At 42.6% G+C, this 18,828-nt stretch overlaps 1 protein-coding gene across 2 annotated transcripts in view; it reads left to right on the forward strand.

The window, feature by feature from the left end:
- The window catches only part of SLC24A3 (solute carrier family 24 member 3), a 339,499-nt gene that overhangs the window by 198,941 nt on the left and 121,730 nt on the right, over positions 1-18,828 (forward strand). For both annotated transcript variants that reach the window (XM_065589824.1, XM_065589823.1), the window contains exon 3: positions 3,942-4,018. In XM_065589824.1, the coding sequence (XP_065445896.1) occupies positions 3,942-4,018 (77 nt within the window). The remainder of the gene's footprint in view (positions 1-3,941; positions 4,019-18,828) is intronic.

The following is an 18,828-nucleotide window of genomic DNA, read 5'->3' on the forward strand; positions in this document are numbered from 1 at the left end:
CACCAGGGTGAGAGGCGGAAGCGGAGTCGACGGGGGAGCCGTGGCCGTCAATCCCGTGCTGTGAGGACGGGAGGTAAGTCGAAATAAGATACGTCAACTTCAGCTACGCTATTCTTACATCGACACCCCCCCCTCCCCCGTGTAGACTTGCATCCGGGGCTGGTAGAGGCGAACTGCAAACCGTTGATATATGTACATTCAATACACTAGGCCTGATACCTCCCCTCCTGCTGTAAGGAAGGAGGGAAGCAAAAGCAGGTGCAACATGGATATAGGTGAGGAAGCAGTGGCTCCACTCCATTGGCTGCAGGCTTGTGACCGAGGTAGCTACAAGACAATCTAACCTCTTTCAATTGTACTGCAATTAGTGTCGTTAGTGGCTTGCAACACCAGCATTTGATTGGCCAAAACGCATTAATACTGAACAGATTTTAATCTATTTCTTTTCAGTTTCAATATTAAGGATACAGCTTCCTAAAGAATCCACAACCCAAAGCAATCTGACCGAGCAAAGAGACTAGGGGCCAAATTCTGATCCCTGTTATGCTGCTGTAAGCCCTCTGTTTTCAATGAAGTCATTCTAGGTTTACATCAAGAGTAACTGAGATCAGAAAGTGGGCCTGTGTTTTCTCGTGATGGACAGTTAAAATGCATGTGATTTGGTATTTCTTTCCATCACCTTATTTGAAATAATTATGTCTCTGCATGAAGTTTCTTCATGGTTGACTTCTACCAACAGATGCTCTCTTCTAAGCTAATTAGACCATGGAGTTTGCCTGAATCCTACAGCATTACTGCAGAGTAAACATTCATATTCTTCATTCAGAGCAATAATAACTTTGCCTTTGAGTCTGCTGCAGGGGAAAAGCTATTATTTGAAATGAATACAGAACATCCAATGGAATCTTCTCTCATACAGGCAAATACATCTAAATATAGAGCAGCTGTTATCTCTGCAGAGTGTGTTTACTGGACTCTGCAACTGGGGTTTGGTTTTGAAAGACACACCAACCCCACACAAACTAGCATGCAAGCTTTGATTAGGAACAGTAGGAGTAGGAGCTGGAACTCTTACCAGAGATATTGGCCCTGAAACAGGACTTATTTCCAGCAATTTATTTATGCACTGGAATGCTACTGAAGTGAAGATATAAGCAGCTGGTAGTGTCTTAGCACACGTGTTCAAATGTGATTTGCTGGCCTGCTGGGTGACCTTGGTCAAGGCACTTACCTCCTTGTGCCTCAGTTTCCCCATCTGTAAAATGGGGATAATGATCCTGCTCTCCTTTGTAAAGCACTTTGAGCTCTATGGATAAAAAGTGCTGTATAAGAGCTAGGTATTATCAGTGATTACAAAAATGAAAGAAATAATAATATTTAGTCCTCATAATACTTCTCAGTGTCGGGTAATGTTAAGTGCATTTACCTTTTTCCTGGGGAGTAGCTTGGCAGTCACCAGCATATGTGACACACTCACTTGATGAATAATGTAGTGTTGGCACCATGCAACCTCCAAGCTGCTCTTCTCCAGCTATGTGTTTCATATTATGGCCGTGCGGGGTGAGGTTGTAGTGTCAATAAGTGTGTCGCACCAGTAAGGCACAGTGAAAATCCTTGCATTCAGAGTTCTTTGCTATTTTTCAGCATAGTTTGCTCTGAGAACTAACAAAGCTCCTGGTAGAGCTAGTGTCATACAGAAAGAGTCTTGCTCACCTTGGGGACATGGAGAAATATTTTAGGTAAAAAGGAATTTGGTTCTGATCCACGAATAATAAATTCAGGGCAAAGTTCAGAGGTGAGATCAAGGATGTCTACAGTGACATAATTTGCACCGTGCCTTCTCAACATGTAGATGACACCATTTGACACACCTTAGATCATCCTGCATTTATCTAGAGCTAGTTGAAAAATAGGAATTTTTGTCCCATGGGAAAGGTCAATATTTTGACATTTATTTTCGCTCTGAATCAGTCAAAATTTTTCATGGGACAGAAACTTCTGAAAAATGTTGGCCTGGAAATGTTGAAGCATTTTGCTTCAACTTGGTTCAACAATTATCCCCCGGAACTGCCATGGTGTCTCATGGTAGAGTTGAAAGGATTCAATTTTTAGTGGTAAATATTGGCAAATGTCAATTTCACCATATATACACGATCCAACAAAATATTTCCATCCATGATGATTGAAATTTAATGATAGGCAACGTAAGAAAAGTTCTGTTTGAGAACTTACTAAAGTCAAAATCCAGAGATTTAGGCTTATTACAAATGGACTAGTGAATGAATAGTGAAAACAGGTATGATTTGTTGATTTAAGGGTTTTTACTTTTATTATTGTGACACAATGTTGACAATTTGTGTTTTAATGGTTTATAAAGCTTTAACTTTTTGAATCTCAGCGTCTATTGTCATTAAATAACTCTGACCCACTGCCCCCAATTTCGCACAATTGTGAAAATTCAAATCACTATAATTCTAAAAAACACTTACAACATATCATTTTGCTGAACTGTGAACATTTACATTGATAAAAATCTAAAAAAAAATGCTTAAAATAAACATTGATAGTATCCATCGAAATTGTTATTTAAAAAAACAACAACCAAGTTCTGCCATGTCTATTCATGGGAATTGTAGTTCAAGTACTTCATGCCTCATTCTCACTGGGCCATACCGCTTTTCCCATGATACACCTTGGTTATGTGACTCCCATCATGCATCACCTTCGTTCAACCAGAGGAGAGACCTATGTGAGCTTGGGCAAGGCACTTTGGCCCAGATTCACAAAGGTATTTAGATCCCCAGCTCCCAGGGGCTAAGTACACTAAGTGAACTAAGTACAATTGCTAGATATGAAAAACAAACATGACCTCAGGGAAATGCCCTTTCTGCCAGAAGAAGAACTAGTTCGAAAGTATATAGGCAGGTACATGTGCAGATCTTTTATTGCTCCAGAGGGAGATGGGGCCAAGCAGCCATCTGTTCATCAGGACAGCCCAGGGGATGATGCTATAGTTTATAGTGCTGTTAGTGCTATCCTACCATTGGAGCTGTGACATCTTCCCAACCCAGCAGAATACACAGGTGATGGTTCCTGTCACTTGTGGAGAGGAAACTGCCTCTATTGTACATCCACCCATGATAGCTGTGGGTGTCCACTTTGAAAATGATTGCTTCACGCTTGGTTTGAATTGTTGTTCTCCCTCCTGTGTGTTCAGATCGGATGGATGGTGTTTTCTGAGGGTGCAGATTACCGTCTACATTTATTTCACTGTGGCTCAAGCATCCACACCCCAATCACATTGTTAATGCCGTCTCTTAATACATCTCTGTATTATGTTTATTCCCCTGTCCAGACCAAAATGGTGTTAGGAGAGGTCTGACTCAGAAACAAGACCCAGCTGTTCCTAATCATGATGGGTTTTGTGTATTCCAGGAGTGTATTATGCTGAGAAGGCCATGGCAATAAATCCTTTTGACTTTAAACATTTCTAGCACCTGCCATTCTTCTCCCCATCCCATTCTGAGGGTTTTCCCTTTTCAAATACAAAACGTTGTGTAAAAAATGCTTTGTGATCTGTATTGCTGCACATCTGCTTAATCCAGAGTAGAACATTTTCCTCTTTAACACTGTATGGAGTATGATGCTGAGCTTAGAATTTGTTCGGGATCTCCGAGGCATCTTCGTGAGATATAATGTTATGGTTGCTATGGCTCTGAATTACACAGTAAATATACACAGATCTATAAATGGCCAGAGGACAGATTAAGCAAACTAACATAACATAAAGCAGTAGCAAAACCCCATGGCACGGGATCCCATATTCCTGTCTGTTGCAAGATTACCAACCTACAGAAGGACTCATCTGTTTTTATTACCTTACTTTGCCATAAATTGTTTCCAATACCCTGATTAAATGTTTCTTTTTTCTCCTTTCCCAGCTCTCCATGAATTCCCCAGCGACATCTTTACAAATGAGGACAGAAGACATGGAGCTGTAGTCCTGCATGTCTTCTGTGTAAGTGTTTTGACTTCATTTGCACTTTTTTTAAAACTGGAAGTAAAATATTATCAGACAAGCTGATGTCATTTCTTATTCATCTGGTTTTCTGTTGTTGCAGTTTCTTCCCGTGGATATATGCTTATGCACAGAATTCTCAAGAGCCATTCTCAACCTCGTTTGAGAATGGCGAGTTACAAATAATTTTGATTCTTTAATATTACAGCTTTTCCTTTATATACGTTATTATGCTTTTAAAGGCCCCGATCCAGCATGTAAGCACATGCTGAAATTTGCACAAGAATAATCTCATTTAAAATCAATGGGACTGTTCATGTGTTTAAAGTTAAACATTTTATGTGGAAATCATTGGGAGATAAGATAATCTATACAGCTTCAGGATCCCACTTTTAGGGGCTGCTTTTTGGCATAGGATCTGCCTTTAATGTTCTCTGCCCACTTGCTGTCTCTTTGACTTTTGATAGCTCTTCTTTGTGGTGTTATTATGCAGTAGGCCAAAAAAAAAACCCATTTTTTAAAATGAAAAATCAGTTACAGTTTTCCATGAGAAACGAACAAGTAGAAGTGGTTTCAAGGGAAGGTACAATTGTAAGGCTGAAATGCCAGGCAAGCTTGAGGGAATCTGAACACACAATGTTAAATCTCGGAGCTTTTCGTGGCAGGGACCACGTCTGTACAATATGCCGCCGAGTCTTGGCCAGTGTGTGGTACATCACGGGAGCAGGGCCTGGCCCAGGATTCAAACTTCTGTGGGCCTGAGGCACTCAGAATGAGCATCCTTTGAGCAAAGGAAGTTTGTAAGAAACTGGTGAGTGTGTGGTACAGGTCCCCCTTGGTGCCAGATCCCCAGAGGGTATAAATCTGTTACAGGCCCAGCTGGAAAGCCTGCACTTAAGCAATAGTAACATCTTATGCTTTTAGCTCTGAAATTCCCTGGTTCAATCCCAGGTGTATCACCCAAGATGGTGGCCATTACATCAGGATACTCCCAATGCCTCACTAATTGCAATGTCACTGCCAGGCCTCTATAACTTTATCTTTTAGAAGTAATTTGATGTATTTTTGTAGTATTATGAGGTACTCGGGTACTTCAGAGATGAGCACCATAGAAGTATCTATAAATAACAACAAATAAATGTAGTGCCCCACATTCTGCGGCATCATAAATACAATATTCTCTCTCCAGTACTGCCGAAAGCATTGCAAAGTCAGAGTCAGGCCCGAAAAATCATGAGATTTCAGAGGTAACACTACGATGGGATGTGTACCCCCACACAGGCCCTGAAAGGGAAATGAGGGCCTCAGAGGCCAATTACATTATCTGGTTGCACCCGGAGAATGGACAAGGCTTAATTAGGGCTGAAGCCCAACTCAGGAGGAGCTGGGGAGTGATTATAAAGGCAGGAAGTTTAGAGCGGAAGAGGGCTGCAGGGAGAGAGTCTGGAGTCACTCTGGGATTAGAGAGGAGGAAGTCCAGAGGGAGAGCGACCTCTGGATCCTCCCCTGAGTAGACGAGGCTGGCAACTGGCCAGGAGTTGCATAGAACAGCCTCACTAGTGGGGAGCCCTGGCAAAACTGGAGTCCCTGGGAAGGAGCCCTGAGAGGCATTTACTTGAGAGGGATGTAAGGTCAGGCTGGGAGTTTGCTAGGGGATTCCAGGAGAAGGCCCTGAGAGAAGGGAGGACTTAGAGTGGTTGTGGGGAGTAGGCGTCAGGAAGGCTGCACAGGAAGAACCCCAAGGAAGCAGCCACAAGGACTTGGCCTAAGCAAATCTTGGCTGCTGGGTTTAGGGTCCCTAGGCAGGAACATAGTGTAGCGGGAGGGCCCAACTTCCCCCACCCAGCCACTGCTATGGTGGCATGAGGGACATGGACAACGGAGAGCCCTGAGAACAGGAAGTGAGGCCCACGAGGCCCAGAGTCAAGGCCAAAGATGTGATACAGGGTCTTGGATTGAAAGGGTGGACTAAATCATATCCTGGCCAGAGGGCTGAGTCACAGGAAGAGACAGCCACTGCAGGACCAGAGCGGCTGTCAGCAGGAGGCACTAAATGGAGCAAAAGCTACCACGCCACACCTGGCCACAAGAAGGTGTTCCCCAGAAGTGAGTCCATTCCTTACCAGCACATTTTGGATTTTTTTTATTTGCCTTCTGGTTTTGGAGCCTTTGGGTTCTAGTTTTCAAGCTTTTACCCACTACCATGTGGGCTAGAAATTGTATTTAAATGAAAGCTGAGTGTCTTGTATAATCACATGACTCCAAGAGCTGGGGCTTTAAGAAAAATGCCTAATATTATCAGGCTCAGGATACAATCTTGAAAGTTGGCAACACCGTCTCTCAAATACTTCTAGTAAGAAAGAGCATGTGCCACAATTTGCAAGACTGAGATTTTTGAAAATTGTCACAGAAGCACAGTTATCATGGGAGATCCCCTGCAATCACAATTGAAAGCCCAGATTTCGCAAAGTACTTAAGCACGTGCCTAGTTTTAAGAGGTGAATAGTCCCATTGTAGTCAATGGAATTGCTCATGTACTTAAAATTAGACGTGCTTAAGTGCCTTTCTTTATTGGTGCTTTGAAGTACTAAAGTAGTAATTATTGTACTCCAGGAACTGGGTAAAAATAATGAGTGTTTTGAAACTGGAATTGTGTGATGTAAACTCTGGTCTGCCAATCCATTATTCTATGCATCCAGGACCTTATGCTCAACAGCTGCTGTAATCTCAAAGAAATAGAAGTGCACTTCTCCCTCCAGAGCCTCTTATTAACTTTTGTACTGTAGATGAAAGACCATTCTTTTCCTTTTAATGTCTTCATAATTGATATAGAAGTGCCAAATCGTCCCTACTTCTCATGGGTGAGAGGCATTTTCAAACAGCCAAGAAAATACCTGCTTCTGATGAATATTTAAAAACATTTTATATCTTTAGTCGGCTTAAATGAACAGTCACTGTTAGAAATGTGTGATTCATGATTTCCTTTCCCTTTCAAATTACAATGTATCACATTCTGTCATCATGCAAATACTCTGTGTTATGATTTTTTAAGAGCTAAGTGACTCCAATTATAAATTTGTTGTATAGCGTCAGTATTAGAAAGCTGAATATTTCCAAGGATTGGTGGCAAAATATTTGACTATGGGATGTTCTGGACTGTGTATCCTAAACCAGGGTTAGAGAAAGAGCTCATTTAGTGGCTTAGATTACAATTTTTACACCTGGGTGCCCAAAGAAAGGTGCTTAAATAAGGGTTCAGATTTTCAAAGGTGCTGAGTACCCAGTTGTTCCTGTTGATTACATAATGATTTTTGAGTGGTCAGTGCTTCTGATCATCAAGCCGTTTACTTTAAGGTGCCTAAATATGGATTTAGGAGCCTAATTTGAGGCATTCGGTTTGAATGTATCTACTCTTTGAGCAGCCTGAATTTTTTTAGGGTATTTTGGTCATGTGCAAATATTCTAGGAAAAGAAATAGATGATCGAAAAAATCCCACTTCTCAGAAAGTTTTGCATGTGCCAGAGCAGGAAAAAGAATCCTGATGTCTGGGGAGGCCTAACTCTCACGCGACAATAGCTCTCCAACAGATGGCACCAAATCTTTGTACTTGGGCCAAATGTAAAATCAGGCTGATCCTACTTGCACTGACCTTTTGTAAACTGCTTTGAGATCTGCCGACAACTCTGTAAGCAGGTGTAACCGAGGGCCGGACAGGTGCAATGTCTTTGCTGGGAGTCAGTGCGGCCTTGCATGGTAGGGATTGGCTGTGGAACCCAAACTATGGGTTTGAATCTTAGGCTTGATGCTTAACTCGCAGTGATGGTTTTAATTCTACTTACCGTCATTTGGTGACTATGCATGCTGGTGCCTTAGCTATGTAGAATGGGCTTTCCAAATTCCCTCAGTCCTACCTCTGCTCCATTGAAGTCCATTGTGGTTTTATCACTGACTTCAATGGGATCATACTTGGCTGAAACTGAGCACTTTGGGAACTTTCACCTATAGTGAGTGTGCACATCTTGTGAGGTGGAATGAGGTGAGGCTGTCGAGTGTCCCTGTACTCTGTCACTGTGTGCTATACACAATCTACTAAGGATTGAGGGAAGTGGGTCATCTAGGGCCAGTCCCCTGCGCTGAGGCAGGGCTAAAGATGATCTAGACCATCCCTGACAGGTGTTTGTCTAACTTGTTCCTAAAAACCTCCAGTGACAGAGATTCTGCAACCTCCCTAGGTCATTTGTTCCAGTGCTAAAATACCCTTACAGTTAGAACGTTTTTCCTAATGGCTAACCTAAATCTCCCTTGCTGCAATACCATACCATGCCACCCTTTCTTCTGTACTGCTGCTGGTAGTGGTGCTGCCTTTAGAGCTGGGCCAACGGGGAGCGGCAGCTGCTGGCCAGGAGCCCCAAGGTGCTGGGGCTGTGAACTGCCAACTGGAGATGCCAGGGCTCGCCCCGGCAAGCCCTGACACAAATTAAACACTGTAGGCACCTAGTGGGATTTTCATAAGCACCCACGCATCTTTAGGTGCTTAAATACCTTTGTAAAACTGGCCCTTGGTTACTGTGTCTTGAGTGATATGCAACTTTGCTTTGTCTGAGTATTTTGTCAACCCATATTACCTTCTTTAATCACTGACTGTAAATTTACTCCTGAACTGTAGAAATGACTTTACTGGAAGTCATTCACTCCACCCTAGGACAAAATATGAACCTGTGTATGCGTGATGTTCCACAATCAATTCCTATACTGTTCAAGTTTCTAAGGTCTTAATCAAAGAAAAAAGATATTTTAAAAAGTGAGCTAGACCCAGAAATTGCTTCATATTGAACCCATTGTAACAGTGAGATAGTAAAATCGTTATTTTCCATCTCTGTGCAACAGAACACATTTGCTCAGGCTGCTTAAAGCAAAGAAGAGAGAGCTATATTTTTGATTTATTAATTACATTGAACTGACATAAAGTTTTCTGGATTCAAGGGACTGAATAAATCATGAGTCAGGTTCTTTTCCAATCTACCCATGATTTGGGCTTCAGATTTTCTGCTCCTAGGACAGCTTAATATTTTATAACCTTTTATATTATTTTTGAATAAATGAAATGCAACTGAACATAAATCAAAACAAATTATGTTCATTGTTTCCTGCAGGCCTAAAATTCAAGGTATAGCAACTATATCAGATTCAAATATAGCAAATATTCAAAACAGGTAGCTGATATAACAATATTTAAGAATCTGCTATCCCAATAAGAGAATATTTGTTTTTTTCCTCTAGAGTGACACATGCAAAGTGGTGAAGCAGATGTCTTACTCTACTGGGGTACTGTCATTCCATGTAATTAAAAAAATCTGTATTTTGTGGAGGGCAATGATATTGTTAAATTATGGAAGAAATTAACCCCCCAAAAAAGAATGCATGTCACACCATGTCTAAACACCACTCATTTAATCAGCTAGGCACGGTTTTAACAGTTTAATATTTTAACATTTTTAATAATATATTGGTTAATATTTAGTTGCCAATACATGAAGGCCTATTAGGTCATATTTTGCTTTCATTCTGCAAAATGAATGTGTTTATTATATAAACAGTCAAAACCCGCTGATTTGAACAATGGACTCGTCTAAGTCAGAGTATTCTGTTTTGTTTTTTAGTGTAAATGTTCAGCCCAGACCACAAGATTTTAACATTAGAGACTTGTAGTCACCCCTCCACAGTGCTGAACTGTCATCTCCAGAGGCAGTGACTAGAACAGGGGTGGGCAAACTACAGCCCGGGGGCCGCATCCGGCCCTTCAGATGTTTTAATTGAGCCCTCGAGCTCCTACCAGGGAGTGGGATCCAGGGCTTGTCCTGCTCCGCGCAGCTCCCGGAAACAGCAGCATGTCCCCCCTCCAGCTCCTACGTGTAGGGGCAGCCAGGAGGCTCTGCACACTGCCCCCGCCACAAGCACCGCCCCCACAGCTCCCATTGGCGGGGAACCGCGACCGATGGGAGATGCAGGAGCAGCACCCGCAGACGGGGCAGCGCGCAGAGCCACCTGGCCGCACCTCTGTGTAGGAGCCGGAGGGGGGACATGCCTCTGCTTCCAGGAGCTGCTTGAGGTAGCACTGCCCGGAGCCTGTGCCCCAACCCCCTCCAGCGCCCCAACCCCCCGCCCCAGCCCTGATCCCCCTCCCGCCCTCCAAACCCCTTGGTACCACGGTCCTGCACCCCAGAGCCCGCACCGCTAGCTGGAGCCCTCATCCTCCCACCTGCACCCCAACCCCCTGCCCCAGTCCGGAGCCCCCTCCCACACACTGAACTCCCTCATTTCTGGCCCCACCGCAGAGCCCGCACCCCCAGCCAGAGCCCTCATTCTCTCCTGCACCCCAACCCCCAATTTCATGAGCATTCATGGCCCGCCATACAATTTCCATACCCTGATGTGGCCCTCGGGCCAAAAAAGTTTGCCCACCCCTGGACTAGAAGATGGTCAGTGGCAGTTAACTTTTGCCCCGCATCAATGCCCCTGACCGGTGTTTGGCAACTCTGCTAAGAAGTGTTAACTGACAGTTCCTTGTGCACAGCTAGATACAAAGAGGAGACTGTACTTAGTTTCAGCTTATGATGGCAAAGAAAGAGTTTAATATTAGTCATTATTGTCCAGGGCTGCAATATAGCTCCCTTTCCAATGCCCTTGAAAACATCTTTAAGAAGATAAGTGTTCCACTTCCTGCAGCCAGCTCCCTTGTCACTTTCTGTACTTCATGCATGTCGACAGCCCAACCTGTCACATGCAGACTCCAAGCCCATGCAAGCCTGCAAGCAGGATTGTTGAAATCTGGAGGCTCGTCTAGGAAACCAGGGAACTCCCTGTGTAGAACTTCTTCATTTGCTACCCCAACAGCAGACCTTGGACAAGAATTTGGGATGGAGTCTCCTCTTCCTTATGCTATGAGCTGGCAACCTATTGGAATGAGGTTTTCCCAGCTGTCTTTCCTCATTTAAGGATTCGTAATCCTTGCCCGACTGACATTTACCCAAACAAGATTCTGAGCAATTTTAAAGTTGTGCGTCTGAACTGACTCTGTAACTGAAACTTCTGCAGCTCTGTGTAGTTAGGAACATAGGAATTGCCAGATTGGATCAGACCCAGGCTCCAACTAGTCCAATGTCCTGTCTCTGTCAGTGGCCACCACCACATGCCTCCAAAGAAGGTGTAAGAACCCCTCAGCGGGCAGGTGTGGGTTAATCTACCCCCCATCCCAGCCTCATCCTGACTTCCAATAGATAGATTCATAGATTCTAGGACTGGAAGGGACCTCAAGAGGTCATCGAGTCCAGTCCCCTGCCCGCATGGCAGGACCAAATACTGTCTAGATCATCCCTGATAGACATTTATCTAACCTACTCTTAAATATCTCCAGAGATGGAGATTCCACAACCTCACTAGGCAATTTATTCCAGTGTTTAACCACCCTGACAGTTAGGAACTTTTTCCTAATGTCCAACCTAGACCTCCCTTGCTGCAATTTAAGCCCAGTGCTTCTTGTTCTATCCTTAGAGGCTAAGGTGAACAAGTTTTCTCCCTCCTCCTTATGACACCCTTTTAGATACCTGAAAACTGCTATCATGTCCCCTCTCAGTCTTCTCTTTTCCAAACTAAACAAACCCAATTCTTTCAGCCTTCTTTCATAGGTCATGTTCTCAAGACCTTTAATCATTCTTGTTGCTCTTCTCTGGACCCTCTCCAATTTCTCCACATCTTTCTTGAAATGCGGTGCCCAGAACTGGACACAATACTCCAGCTGAGGCCTAACCAGAGCAGAGTAGAGCGGAAGAATGACTTCTCGTGTCTTGCTCACAACACACCTGTTAATACATCCCAGAATCATGTTTGCTTTTTTTGCAACAGCATCACACTGTTGACTCATATTTAGCTTGTGGTCCACTATAACCCCTAGATCCCTTTCTGCCGTACTCCTTCCTAGACAGTCTCTTTCCATTCTGTATGTGTGAAACTGATTTTTTCTTCCTAAGTGGAGCACTTTGCATTTGTCTTTGTTAAACTTCATCCTGTATAACTCAGACCATTTCTCCAATTTGTCCAGATCATTTTGAATTATGACCCTGTCCTCCAAAGCAGTTGCAATCCCTCCCAGTTTGGTATCATCCGCAAACTTAATAAGCATACTTTCTATGAGAGCCGGTCCCAAAACAGACCCCTGCAGAACCCCACTTGTTATGCCTTTCCAGCAGCATTGGGAACCATTAATAACAACTCTCTGAGTACGGTTATCCAGCCAGTTATGCACCCACCTTATAGTAGCCCCATCTAAATTGTATTTGCCTAGTTTATCGATAAGAATATCATGCGAAACCGTATCAAATGCCTTACTAAAGTCTAGGTATACCACATCCACAGCTTCTCCCTTATCCACAAGACTCGTTATCCTATCGAAGAAAGCTATCAGCTTGGTTTGACATGATTTGTTCTTTACAAATCCATGCTGGCTATTCCCTATCACCTTACCACCTTCCAAGTGTTTGCAGATGATTTCCTTAATTACTTGCTCCATTATCTTCCCTGGCACAGAAGTTAAACTAACTGGTCTGTAGTTTCCTGGATTGTTTTTATTTCCCTTTTTATAGATGGGCACTATATTTGCCCTTTTCCAGTCTTCTGGAATCTCTCCCGTCTCCCATGATTTCCCAAAGATAATAGCTAGAGGCTCAGATACCTTCTCTATTAGCTCCTTAAGTATTCTAGGATGCATTTCATCAGGCCCTTGGTACTTGCAGGCATCTAACTTTTCTAAGTGATTTTTAACTTGTTCTTTTTTTATTTTATCTGCTAAACCTACCGCCTTCCCATTAGCATTCACTATGTTAGGCATCCTTCAGACTTCTCGGTGAAGACCAAAACAAAGAAGTCATTAAGCATCTCTGCCATTTCCAAGTTTCCTGTTACTGTTTCTCCCTCTTCACTGAGCAGTGGGCCTATCCTGTCTTTGGTCTTCCTCTTGCTTCTAGTGTATTGATAAAAAGTCTTCTTGTTTCCCTTTATTCTCGTAGCTAGTTTGAGCTCATTTTGTGCCTTTGCCTTTCTAATCTTGCCCCTGCATTCCTGTGTTGTTTGCCTATATTCATCCTTTGTCATCTGTCCTAGTTTCCATTTTTTATATGACTCCTTTTTATTTTTTAGATCATGCAAGATCTCGTGGTTAAGCCAAGGTGGTCTTTTGCCACATTTTCTATCTTTCCTAACCAGCGGAATAGCTTGCTTTTGGGCCCTTAATAGTGTCCCTTTGAAAAACTGCCAACTCTCCTCAGTTGTTTTTCCCCTCAGTCTTGATTCCCAGGGACCTTACCTATCAGCTCTCTGAGCTTACCAAAATCCGCCTTCCTGAAATCCATTGTCTCTATTTTGCTGTTCTCCCTTCTACCCTTCCTTAGAATTGCAAACTCTATGATTTCATGATCACTTTCACCCAAGCTGCCTTCTACTTTCAAATTCTCAACGAGTTCCTCCCTATTTGTTAAAATCAAGTCTAGAACAGCTTCCCCCCTAGTAGCTTTTTCAACCTTCTAAAATAAAAAGTTGTCTGCAATGCAGTCCAAGAACTTGTTGGATAGTCTGTGCCCCGCTGTGTTATTTTCCCAACATATATTTGGATAGTTAAAGTCCCCCATCACCACCTAATCTTGGGCTTTGGATGGTTTTGTTAGTTGTTTAAAAAAAGCCTCATCCACCTCTTCCACCTGGTTAGGTGGCCTGTAGTAGACTCCTAGCATGACATCACCCTTTTTTTTTACCCTTTTTAGCCTAACCCAGAGACTCTCAACACTTCCGTCTCCTATGTCCATCTCCACCTCAGTCCAAGTGTGTACATTTTTAATATATAAGGCAACACCTCCTCCCTTTTTCCCCGTCTATCCTTCCTGAGCAAGCTGTACCCATCCACACCAACATTCCAATCATGTGTATTATCCCACCAAGTTTCAGTGATGCCAACAATGTCATAGTTGTATTTATTTATTAGCACTTCCAGTTCTTCCTGCTTACTACCCATACTTCTCGCATTTGTATATAGGCATCTAAGATACTGGTTTGATCTTGCCTCCCAGTTTTGTCCTGACCCTCCTTTCTCTCTGCCAATATAGCCCACACTCCCTCTCGTTTCCGACCCATCTCCCAGGTCTCCATGTTCCCCACTTACCTGTGGGCTTTGCTCACCTGTCCCCGTCGAACCTAGTTTAAAGCCCTCCTCACTAGGTTAGCCTTAAGATTGGCTTAAGCTCTGAAGTTTAGTTATCACTTAAAGTGACAGTGGCAGGTTGCATGATACAAACCACAACGTACATCTGAGCTGTGTTTGTGCTGTGGATCTGAATTGTATAAGTTAAGGGACCAGGTGGGCTCATGAGGTGTGTGTGCTTACTTCCTACACAGGGCTTGCTGTGAAACCAGACTTAATTGGCTAATACTAACAGAATTCTTAGAGACAGCATTTGTACACATGAGGGAAGATCCTCCGCTGATGTAAACTATCATAGCACTATTTGGAGATGTGACAGTTTATACCACCTGAGTATCTGCTTGCGTCTTTTAGTGGGCCAGAACTGAAGCCCACTGAAATCAGTGGAAAGATTCCTATCAACACTGGTAAATATATCACTTGTTCTTCAAATGGGTGTAACTGTTATTTTAACATAGAGTCATGGTGAAAGCTGATCTTAACAAAAATGGAAGGCAGTAATGGGCTTTTATAAGGATGCCTCTTTCGTCTCAGTCAAAAGAAGTTGTCATCTGGCTAGGATGCTAAAGCTGTAATTCTGTTTTGTTTTCTTTTCTTTTCCCCCCCTCCAGCAATACACTTACCAAATGTCTGATCAAATCAGAGAGTGTGCACAACAATGCACTTTTTAAAGAAGGTTGTAACCATAGAATCAAATTTTTATTAAGGTTCTCGAAACCTGTGGAGAAATTTGAACTTCACAAAATGGAGTTTTAAAAGGGGATGAAAGAGACTTTTCCTCACATTTGTTGATATTCTGTCAAACTCTTTTGTTACTAATTTTAATGAAAATGTGTTTCCCTCCTCCTTCCTCTTTATCCTTATTGGTGACTATGTCTGTAAGGGTACGTCTTCACTACCCGCCGTATCGGCGGGTAGCAATTGATTTATCCGGGATCGATATATCGCGTCTCGTTAAGATGCGATATATCAATCCCCGAACGCGCTCACCGTCGACTCCGGAACTCCACCAGAGCGAGCGGCGGTAGCGCAGTCGACGGGGGAGCCGCGGCCATCGATCCCGCGCCGTCTGGACCCCAGGTAATTCGATCCAAGATACTTCGACTTCAGCTACGCTATTCGCGTAGCTGAAGTTGCGTATCTTGGATCGATCCCCCCCCCCCCCAGTGTAGACCAGCCCTAAATTATGCTTCAGCTGAACTGTTTTTAGGGCTTGGCTGAAAATTGCAAAGCAGCCCGGGTAAATACTACAAATTACTGAGTATTTTAGAAGGAGCAATATACAGCCTTTCTAGGGAAATCCAGAGGCATCTTCCTCTTGGCATTACAAAACTATCAATCAATAACACAAAGAAATAATGATATAAAATAAGTTGTTATAATTTGATTCATTCCAAAGGCAAGAATTAAATTACTCTTCACAAATACCTTTAAAAATCCTGGAATCCTGCATGGATGGTTTTGCTATGCCCAGAGAAGGGGTGTCACATACACACGTGCTTCTTTCCACTGTGGCAAACTGCAGCTGTGTGCAGTTGTGATTAGCAGAGATGTCTGAGCTGGAGACACCACAGTTTAAACAATAAGAGGCTGCTGGCAAAATGTTCTTCATTGTGAGGTGAAAAGGTAAACTCACATGGTTAAAAAGGTTTGGCGAAGCTATAAGCAAATTAAAATAGGATCTTATAAGGGGAAGTATCAGGCAACCTTAATAATAGATGGCACAACCAGCCCTGCCTGTAATTTGGCCACATCCTCAGTTGGTGTAAATAATTCATTTGCAGTCAATAGAGCTACACTGATTTACGCCATCTATGGATCTGGCCCCCACTATGTATAGTGTGTATACGTGTATAAAAGGATGCTAGCATTCAGTATTAAATAATGCTTTCCTTCAGAGTTCAAATATCGTAAAAATAAGGACTATATAGGCACAGATTTTCAGAATTGTGCCCACATATAATTTGCACATGTAATTACAGTGATTTGAGCACAAGTAAGCAATTGTATGTGCATTTACAGGGCATTTATATATCTATTTTGTCATTTTTGACTATAGTCATGGTAAGTGTGTACACAAATTATGCACCTGCTTTAGTGTGAGCAGTTCCTAAAATCTAGGCCATTATTTATAGAGATTGTCTTCTTTTTTTCTTCTGTATGAAACTAGAGACCATCCACACCTCATCTGTAAGACCTGTAATTGTCTCAGCTTGTTGATTTTTTTTTATATATATATACATATACTTCCTGAACATTTTTATTTAGTTGATTGGAGACCATTATGACTAGTTGTTGGTTCATGAATTGCACTGATACAGCAAAGTCACTGCTACCCCGAGTTGACTTTGGTCTCATTTTTTTTATTCCCCCCCATTATGTGGACTTCAAATGGCTGAGTAAGTATTTGGAATGAAACAAAGGAAGGTCCAATCTTCAATTACTGTAACCTCAGTGTTTCATTATAGAACGTTTTCAATGCCTGCGTTGTATAAGTTTGCAACTATTTTTCTGTGGAGGTCATGTGGTTAGGAATGGGCAAATTGGTTTAGATAAAATATAAATTCAGATCAGCCTTTGTCCTTTGTTCAGGGCTCAAAACAAATGAGTTCTAAGAAACTTGTTTCCTCTTTATTCCTCCCACATGTTTTTACACATCCGGGTTTATGTTGGCACCAGAAGTGGAGATATTGAGACATAGTTAGAGAGGCCATTCTCCTGGAATCCCTGACCCAGTTGGAACCAGAAAGTACCAGAAACTAAAAATAGTCTTACAAGACTCAGCTTTGTTTCTAAAACAAAGAGGTTTGGTTACGCAACAGTTGAGTTTTCTGAGGTACATCAATAACTGCTAGGAAGCAAATAACCAAATACCTTTGAGCTACCTTGAATTATTCCCTTCTCTCTCTCTCTCTCTTCCCTCCCTCCTCACCAACTATGTTTTTGGCTGTGTTTACTTTTAGATCTTTCCCTGGACATGACAGAATTTTAACATCAAACCTTGTAGGCATAAAAAGGGACTGAAAATTATGGTGCATAACAAATACTCTGTGCAGTGGGGTATAGCCTTTGAAAACAGATATGGTTCCTCCAAATTTGGTTCTGAGACGCTCTGTTATTATCACAGTGCCTTCCCGCCATAGGGGAGGGGCGGGAGAAGAGCACTGGAGGTAATGCTGGGTAGAGATGTATTTGTGGCCACTCTGACTAAAATCCAAGGAAACTTTGGTTGTCTAGAACTAGATGACAACAGCTTTGTCAATCCAGTGAGACACCAAGTGGCTAAACTACCGCAGTGATCTGGGGGGCAGATCTAATGATAATTTGATAGTTCTTCCTGAGAGAACCATGGACAGCACCCTTTTGAGTTCTTTCCCACTGGAATGAAGGATTTTTGGTAATGTAGATCCAAAACATTTGAACAATGTTCAACTTGCCCAAAAGGGATATTTTGGTTTTAGCTTCTTTCTTTTTAATTTAATTTGTTTATTTATTGGCTAATAAATTTGGATCCTTTGGCCATGGAACAGCTGTAGCTCCAAGCCCTGACCCTTGACCACTAAACAACACCTCTGCTCTCCCAACTTATTTCCATATATTCCTTATTTCTTATGTTAGATCGGTTGATTGACTTTATAGTGCTGTGAAATGATAGTACTTCTCAGCAAATGGTTGAAGCAGGATATGGTACTGGACGGGGAAGAATTTGGGTTATTATTCATGTTGGGTCCTTTCTGTTGCTTTGTAAGATAGTTATTGTGGTCCCACTGCTTGTGAATAAATCAGGGTGTTTTTTTCCAATAATGAAAGAGAACTGGATCAGGAAGGAAGGAAAGTCTGTCTTCAAATGCCTGGTTGATTTGGTATGGCCTCTAATTCTGGAGACACAGCAAAGAGAGGGGCATGTTCTAAGGCTCTTAGAAAATTACTTTTTATTGCACATGTTAATAATAATACATGGGGAAAGTTGATGCCTTCTCTTCTTCTCCATTGTATCTGCAGTGCGTCCAGATGCAGAGCCTTTCTATAGTGCGAGCAGCTTTCAACCTGAATACAGGAGGGACAGGATATTAACTTCTCAAAGTCGAGCAGGGTCAACACATAATATCTCACTGTCATGCAGTGAGCCGTACACCACACCTTTTCTATATCACTCCTGCCATACGAAAGCTGGTCCTGAAAAGGAAAAGAAAAAGATGAGGAAAGACATTAATTACTTGTTGACAGATTATCCCCAATGATTAAAGAGTCAGCACTTCTGGGAGCCTGAGGTTCGAAGCGCAAAGAATGAGTTTGGAAAAACTGTACAGACATCTGCATATTCAACTGAAGCTAGTGGGGAGGCATAGCCAAAAGCAGTCTCCCCCACCTCCCCTAACCTAAGCAGAGCTCCTCTGCAGTCAAAGAGGCGGGATTTCCTCTGGCAGGTACCCTGAGGAAGAAGATTCGTGAGTTCCAATAACCCTCATCTCGGCTAGGCCGGTTGTGCCTCTACTACTTACAGAGCTTTCGGTGACAGCAATGTGACCTCCTTAAAAATGTAGAGCCTAGATTCTCATTTGT

This window comes from Chrysemys picta, chromosome 3 (genome assembly GCF_011386835.1).
Source record: "Chrysemys picta bellii isolate R12L10 chromosome 3, ASM1138683v2, whole genome shotgun sequence".
In the NCBI taxonomy this organism is placed as follows: domain Eukaryota; kingdom Metazoa; phylum Chordata; order Testudines; family Emydidae; genus Chrysemys; species Chrysemys picta.